Source organism: Mastomys coucha, unplaced genomic scaffold (assembly GCF_008632895.1).
Source record: "Mastomys coucha isolate ucsf_1 unplaced genomic scaffold, UCSF_Mcou_1 pScaffold3, whole genome shotgun sequence".
NCBI lineage: Eukaryota > Metazoa > Chordata > Mammalia > Rodentia > Muridae > Mastomys > Mastomys coucha.
The window spans coordinates 42,440,000-42,448,238 of record NW_022196909.1 but is presented as its reverse complement, the minus strand read 5'-3'; the positions used below and the strand labels follow the sequence as shown (position 1 = coordinate 42,448,238).

At 49.5% G+C, this 8,239-nt stretch overlaps 2 protein-coding genes across 4 annotated transcripts in view; both read right to left on the bottom strand.

The window, feature by feature from the left end:
• The window catches only part of Tspear (thrombospondin type laminin G domain and EAR repeats), a 224,462-nt gene that overhangs the window by 177,549 nt on the left and 38,674 nt on the right, over positions 1-8,239 (bottom strand). The gene's annotated exons all lie outside the window — the stretch shown is intronic.
• Positions 2,748-3,124, bottom strand: LOC116074395 (keratin-associated protein 12-1-like). 3 transcript variants are annotated; one of them, XM_031346977.1, is made up of 2 exons: positions 3,020-3,119; positions 2,757-2,947 (listed from the first exon to the last, which is right to left on the bottom strand). In XM_031346977.1, exons 1-2 carry the CDS (start codon positions 3,117-3,119, stop codon positions 2,757-2,759), a joined length of 291 nt encoding a protein of 96 aa, XP_031202837.1. The 3 variants fall into 3 exon arrangements, with proteins under 3 accessions (XP_031202835.1, XP_031202837.1, XP_031202836.1); XM_031346976.1 differs by having other exon boundaries at positions 2,757-2,982; positions 3,043-3,119; XM_031346975.1 differs by having other exon boundaries at positions 2,748-3,124.

Below are 8,239 nucleotides of genomic sequence, written 5' to 3'. Positions count from 1 at the left end.
AAAAAAAAAAAAAAAAGAAAAGAAAAAAAGAAAGAAAGAAAGAAAGAAAAGGAAAAGAAAAAGAAAAAAGAAAAAAGAAGAAGTGAAGGGGAGGCAGAGGAGTGTTCATCCACCGAGCCTTGACAGCCTCAACCCAGGCTGCCTGCCACACCTGCAGCCAACCTCGCCTTGGAACAACCGCTATGGCAGTCCACCTGCCATAGTGCCCCTGCTGACTCCTCACCATCCAGACCATGTCTCTCAAGGTCCACATTCACTGCTCAGACCCTCCGGGCCATGCTGGCCAGCTCTTCTTGTGTCTTTCCTTCCTTGCTCCCTTTCTGGGCCTTTTCCTCAAAGCTTCCCTGTGTCTGGATCTCAAACCCTGCCTGCTTTATTCTGTTCCCGAAAGCTGTCCTTTGGGGAGTACTTCTGTCGCAGCACAGGATGGAAGAGGCCTGCGGGTCTATGCTGGAGAAGAGACATGAATGGGGTCTCTACCCTGTACTCTGGAGCAGGGCAGAGGGTCTCTGGGGTCCTGAACCTCCCATGTCTGAATCAGGTTCACCTGCTGGGGGTGGGGTTGGGGAGAGCAGATGTCTGCTGGTGTATTTATTATTTTATTGGGTTCTTATACCTCTACCTCCCTTCTGGGCCTTATTTCACCCTAATCCCTCCCAGCCCCCCCCCCAACACTTGGTAGGAGAGAAAGAAGGTTCGAGAAGAAGGGGCATAGACCCCTATAGGCTATACTTCCTGTTGATTAGGATTGTCTGGTTCCTTAGGGCCAGTCTAATCCTCATTGCCAGAATACCCAGCAATCCAGCAATCCAGCAATCCAGCAATCCAGCAATAGCAAACTCAACAACAGCGGGGAAGCAGCAGCCGTCACAGGCCCCCTCGGGGTTCTCACAGTTAATGTCCTCTCCAGAGTTTCCAGAATTGAACTGTCTGCAGCTGGCAAAAAAATCATGCCCCACCCCCACCCCCACCAGAGCAGGAGACACAGTTAACAGCTGTGGACAAAGTGAGCAGCTGCATAGCCCACACCTGGGCTCAAAACACAGACACATTCATATAAAGCTGTGTTTACAAAGAAACCAAAGCTCACTGGAGAGACGGTTCAGCGGTTAGGAGCACCGACTGCTCTTCCAGAGGTCCCGAGTTCAATTCCCAGCAACCACAAGGTGGCTCACAACCAACTGTCCTGGGATCTGATGTCCTCTTCTGGTGTGTCTTAAGTCAGCTACAGTGTACTCATATAATTAACAAATAAATAAATCTTTAAAAAAAAAAAAGAAAAGAAACCAAAACTCTCACTACAGATACCGCTGTGTGTGAGTGTATACCGTATGAGGACTGTGAATGCACACGTGTTATAGAAGTGCATGTGTGTACACAAGGGGTTGTGAGTGGGCATAAGTATAGCTGCCCTATGCATGTGTTTGTGTGCATAAGGTTATGGGTATTCAGTTTACATGTATCCACATGTGTGTTGAAGGGATGGGTGCGTGTGTTGGAGGAATGGTACACGTAACTGTGTATGCGCCTTCGGGACAGTGAGCCCCTAACATCTATCCCAGTTCTGGCTCAGTTTTATAAAGCCCCAATTTAAACCACACGCTGGTCACAGACCATCTTGGCTACTGATTCATAAACGATCTTTTTTTTTTTTTTTTCTGCTTGCTTCTTCTCATCACCAGCCTGCAACATAATAGAAACAGCTATATAATCCAGGGCAGGCAGCAATGAGAGTTATGGGAGGAAAAGGGCAGGACAGAGTCACGGGTACAGCAGACCCTGCAAGCCAAAGGCATGCACATCTCTGGGAGTCTGCCTGTGAACGTCCCACCACACTCTGTATGAGAACACAATTAAGGGTGCGCATGGGAAATGGGTGACTGGTTCCAATGCTGCACAGAGGAAAGAACCCCCAGCTTAGATGCCCTTGGCAAAGACTTGCCCTCCAAAGTACATGTCTGAGGCACACGGAGCACAGACTCAACTCCCCTGATTGGCAGATGAGCGATGGTCACGTGACTGCAGCAGCCACTGCCCCAGGAAGTCAGCCGAACATTAATGATGCTCTCTAGCTTCTAAGTTGCAAATGATATGTGTTTGCTACGTTCTAGTTGATCACCTGTCAATTAAAGACCGGCATGTGTGAACCCCTGAAGGGAAGGTGTGACGGGGCCAATCGCGTTGTGTAACTAAGATTCAAACATTTAAGAAGTGCCCTGTAGGGAAAAGTCACCAGGACCCAGCATGACAAAACGACACCAGAGAGAAAACTGAGAGACTAGAGGAGAACTGAGCACCCACTACAGCAGGCAGACTGAGACCGGAGGATGGCACCACCAGAGACGGGGAGTCTGTGGCAGGGCCCACATTCTCCAGGGCCACAGCAGGGACCTGTCTACTTCACCAGATCATGTCTTCCACCCAGCTCCATGTCCTCAGCCATGGGAGGCTGGATCACAGAAAGCACTGGCCTGAGCCCTTGCTGATCACCGAGAGAGTCTGGAAGCAGGACACGCATGCGTGGCTGACTAGAAAGCTGCTTTATTTGACACACAGGTTATTTAGAGAAGAACCCTGCATCCAGGGCATCCTCCAAAGAAGGCCAGGGTACAGGATCTGGTTCATTCTTTTGCATTCTCTCCCCAGTTCCAAGGATGCACTGGGCGTCTGCCTCCTGCTAAATCCATTGTCAAGAATGGGACTGGATAGGACAAAGTATCCATCTTCAGTGGAGGTAGCTGGTTTGGAGACACCGGTCAGCAGCAGGAGGGGTTACTGCAGGTCATCGGTCTGCAGACCAGGGTGGGACAGGAGGGCTGGCAGCATCCAGATGACTGGCAGGAGGAGGGCACACAGACAGGCCGGCAGCTCACAGGCACACACACAGAGGACTGGCAGGAGGGGGCTGTGCACACAGTGGGCCTGCAGCTCACAGGCACACAGCAGGCTACCTGGTATCTCACAGGAATGTATATAGCCGGCCTGCAGCAGACTGACTGGCCGGGGCTGGACACAGAACAGGATGGCTGGCAGGGGCTGGACACACAGCAGGATGGCTGGCAGGGGCTGGACACACAGCAGGATGGCTGGCACCCTGAAGAGCAGCTGGTGTGACCCATGGTGGAGGCTGGTTGGTCTGGAGGAGGGTAAGGATGTCTGGGACGCCTTCCTGGGGCAGCCTTTATACCTGGCACATTGACTCAACCACCCAGGATGCAGCTGGGCTTCTTGTTTGCTTCCTGTTCTGTCTCCAGGGCTCGCTTAGCTGTTGTATATGTTTCTGTTTTTGTTTGCCCTCAGCTTCATGCTAATTACGTCTCCAAGTTCCTGGAGAAGGGTACCAGGGCAAAAAGAGCAAGCACCAAATTCTGAAGCTCATACGTGGCGTCTGGGGCTCCCGATGGACACATCTAGGCTCCAACAACTTTGGGTTCTCCATCCCTCAGTCTCTGCCTTTGGCACCACGTGGACCCTCTCTCTTAGGACAGGTTCCACTCCGTGCGTGGAGCTCTCGTTGGTGGATACCCCCGAGTCCATACGTCTTCAGCATCCCAGGGTCTCTATTGAAATTTAGGTTTCACCTTGACAACTTCACAGAACAATTTTTCCAGAGACCCAGGGAATCTAACCAACCTGCAACCTTAGAGGCTTCCTGGACCTTTATGGCGAGCCTTTGTAAAGCCCACAGTTCTTTTTTTTTTTTTTTTGGTTTTTTTGAGACAGGGTTTCTCTGTGTAGCCCTGGCTGTCCTGGAACTCACTCTGTAGAACAGGCTGGCCTTGAACTCAGAAATCCGCCTGCCTCTGCTTCCCAAGTGCTGGGATTAAAGGCGTGCACCACCACTGCCCCACAAGCCCACAATTCTTGTATTTTTTGCAAGCCTATGTAGCATGTGACAATTTACCGTGTTATCTGCACATGATGTAGTCTAGTGTATGTGGCTTCTGCCACAGCTACCAAGGTCTCTTTGTGCCTTGGTGGGAGAACCTGGGAGTAAATTCTCTAGGTGGTTTTGGAGCAGGGGAGTCCTTCGGTATGTCTCCTGTTCAGGTTTTCTCCTTCCCAAATGCATTAGCCCGTGACGTTTAAATTACACTTTATTAGAGTGTTTTGGATGTGGGCAAAAACCAGACTTTTTTTCCCCCAGATTCTATCACAAACAGCTTGTAGTACAGTTTCTGATGAATGCGTACTCTGCTCTGGAGTCACACGAGCAGACTTTATAGTATCAGCCTTTTACTGGAATTCTGTTCTCGAACACTCCTATAGAAAAGCTCATTTAGCCGGGCGATGGTGGTGCATGCCTTTAATCCCAGCACTTGGGAGGCAGAGGCAGACGGATTTCTGAGTTTGAGGCCAGCCTGGTCTACAGCGTGAGTTCCAGGACAAGCCAGCTCTATACAGAGAAACCCTGTCTCGAAAAGCCAAAAGAAAAAAGAAAAAGAAAAGAAAAGCTCATTCAATTCTGCATACAGCGTTTGAGGGCTGTGCTAGCTCACAACTTCTTCATTCCAGCTGCTAACCAGCTCCAAAGGACAGGCTGGATGGTAGGACTTACTTAACTGGTTGGTGCTGCAGAGTGGAGGGAATGCCTGGATCTCCTTCCGGGGGTGGCCTTTTTTCAGGCCCAGCAGCGTCCCAACAACCTAGAACATAGCTAGCTGGTCTTCTTTGCATATTCATAATCCGCCTTAGTGTTTTCTGGTCGCTGGTACAAGATGCTTTGGTGAAAACAGCTAAACAGCTCCCGCATAGACTCAGGCGTTTAACACTTGGTCTCCAGTAGATGGCGCTGTTCAGAGAGATTATGGGGAGGCGGAACTTTGCTGGAGGGCGTGCATCATTGGGGCAGGCTTGGTAAGCCTGTGCCACTTCCGAAGTGCTCTCTCTGTTTCGTGCTTGCACTCGAAGGCGTGAGCTTTCGGGTGCCTGCTCCTGTCACCAAGCCTGCCTGCCGCCATGTTTTCCTGCCTGATAGACATTTAGCCCTCTGGAACCGTAAGCCAAAATAAACTCCCCCTTCAATAAATTCTTCTGGTCAGAAAAGTAGCTAGTACTAGGTTATTTCTCCACCGTGGGTGAAATGAGCCAACTTAAACCAGATTAGATTATATATTAAAGACAGGTTTATGGAGAAGCTGCTCTTGTGTGGGAGAGTTCACTGGCCCCAAGGACCAAGGCCAGGGAAGTCACCATGGGGAAAGTAGGGCAAGGTGGTAAAGGAGGAAGTGAGAAAGAGAGAAAGGAGCTTTCGTGCAAGGAGCTTGCATGCAGACAAAGGAGAAATCGGAAAGACCAAAATGTCTGGGTGATATAGGGAGGAGCCTCTGGGGGAAGGGCAGCCCAGCCCCTGAGCTGGAAAGTTCAGGATTGGGGGCGGGGTATACCAGTTAGGGACTGAGGGATGCTGGGAGAACCTGGAAGCCAGGTCTGCTTTGGTATGTAAAATGTGCACCTCAGCCCCTTGTTCCCGGCCTGAAACCAAACAACAAGTACAGTGGATCTTTTTTTCCTGCTCAGTTAAACTTTTCTGGATACCTTCACGGATACGCCCAGAGATGTGCCCCTCAGAAGGTTCTAAGTCTGGTAAAGGTGTCAACGAAGATTGTCATCACAACGTGCCCAGCTGGAGAGACGGCTCAGCGCTTAAGAGCACTGACTGCTCTTCCAAAGGTCCTGAGTTTAAATCCCAGCAACGACATGGTGGCTCACAACCATCCATAATGAGATCTGACGCCCTCTTCTGAGGTGTCTGAAGTCAGCTACAGTGTACTTACATATAATAAATAAAAATAAATAAATAAATAAATAAATAAATAAATAAATAAATAAAAGTAGGCTTCCTGTTAGCCGGACAATGGTAGCGCTCGCCTTTAATCCTAGCCCTTGGGAGGCAGAGGCAGCTGGATTTCTGAGTTCGAGGCCAGCCTGGTCTACAGAGTGAGTTGCAGGACAGCCAGGGCTACACAGAGAAACCCTGTCTCGAAACAAACAAACAAACAAACAAAAACAAAGTGTCAGACTTCGGTCTTCTTCTGTGTGTCTGAGTGTGAGATGTCTATACATGCCTAGATTGCCATATATGGATGCATGGCACTCAGAAATGCCCTCCAGGAATGTGTCCCTTCTTCCGTCTCAGTCCCTACTGAGTCCCAGCCACCACATACCAACAAGCTGATCTGGGCTGCCTGTCACCCCTCCTTGCTTCTCTGTGCTACGCCCCTATTACCTTCTACCCAATCCAGGACAATGAGGCTTTCTGCTTCCATTGAAATCCATGTGTACCTCTGATGGGACAGCCCCTGTGTGGCTGCCATCTATAAGCTGGCCTCCTGCACGTCTTGCTGACACATGCCAGGATTCTCCCAGACAGTGAGCCTCAGGCCTGTCCCACACATGAGCTACTCTGCACCAGGCTTCTTGTCCCACCCTGATCATCAGGACTCTCCCCTGAGACATCACCACATTCTATTCATCCCTATCAAATACTTCAAAAGCTGGACCTGTTTCTCTGGTTGTCTCCAAAGCGCAGGCAAGAGCTGTCCCTCCTGGCCAACACTCCATCATGATCCTGGTGAATTAGGAAGAGTCTCATCTCTCCCCAAACCTCCTGTATGGTTGGGCAGAGGCGTCTCCTTACATCTTCTTTCTTTTTTATCCTCCCTAGCTTGTGGCTCGATGCAGAATTGATTCTCCCCTCTAAAATATCCAATTCTCACTTCCGTTGAGGTTCAGTCTGTTGCTATGTGTTGTAATGTTATATACTGTCTCTGGTTGCCTCAGAGACGAGAGAATCCTTACATACTGTCTTATTCAGGGTTTCTATTCCTGCACAAGCATCATGAGCAAGAAGCAAGTTGGGGAGGAAAGGGTTTATTCAGCTTACACTCCCACATTGCTGTTGATCACCAGAGGAAGTCAGGACTGGAACTCAAGCAGGTCAGGAAGCAGGAGCTGATGCAGAGGCCATGGAGGGATGTTCCTTACTGGCTTGCTTTTCCTGGCTTGCTCAGCCTGCTCTTTTATAGAACCCAAGATTTCCAGCCCAGGGATGGCACCACTCGCAAGTGGCCCTACCCCCTTGATCACTAATTGAGAAAATGGCCCACAGCTGGATCTCATGGAGGCACTTCCCCAACTGAAACTCCCTTCTCTGTGATAACTCCAGCCTGTGTCAAGTTGGCACCCAAAACCAGCCAGTACACATACACAAAGTGATGCTATGTGACCTTAGTCCTTAGTTTAAATCTACTGGTTGAATGAAGAAGAGGTAGGTGGGGTTTCAGTTCCTACGCTTGGGGGTTTGAGGGGGAGTCCATGAAAGGAGAGGAGACGACCGAGAGAGGAGAAGACACCTTGGGGTAAGTGAGTCATGAAAACATGGCCATGAGGGCTGGTCAGTTGGAGTTAAGAGCAGCCCAGATGAAACATGGCAAGTTATAATTCAGGGTTATTGATGAGAAAGTAGGTTATGATAGCTTAGAGAGTAGATACCTAACCAGCATTAAAGGCTTATTAAAAATATAAAAGTTGTGTGTCTTCTATCTGGGAACTGAATGAACAAGGCCGAAGAAGGAGCCTGGGACAAGCCTCAGGGCACATACCAGGGAGGGAAGGTTTGGAGGGTCATCTCCACTGTCAACCTGACTGAGTTTAGAATCACATCGGAGACTGAGGCATCTCTCTAAGCTTGTCTGTGAGGGGCATTTGACGGAGGGTGAACAGAGAAGGTAGATCCTACTTGAATGAGACAATGCCCATCCTAGGCTGAGAGGAGGAGGAAGTCAGCCCAGCTGAGGCTTAGTATTCCCACTTCTGATTAATTTACAGCTCTGCTCCACTGGGAAGGACTAAGCACCCTGAAACCACGAGCCAATAAGTCTTTCCTTGCTTCAGGTTGTCCTGTTGGGTTCCATGCCATAGCAACGCAAAAACTAACGAATGCAGAAAGTGTTAGGAGAAAGTGGGAAGTCCCCAGAGCTAATCTTGTCTGCAGGATTTTTAAGTGTTTGTCACAGGGTTGTGGACAGGATATGTCAGGTTTCAGAGAGGTGGGTTATAGGAGCTCTAGGAAGCTGTAAGCAGGGCTTTAAGGGGAGCCCAGTGGGTTTTCAGAAGACAAGGATGCCAGTGGAAATTCAGACAGGAAACCTGAGCCCATGAGGTTTCAGATGGGAACAGGGACTCCTCCTGGAATTAGGTAATATGTGTATATTCTGGAAGAGAATAATGTATGTGG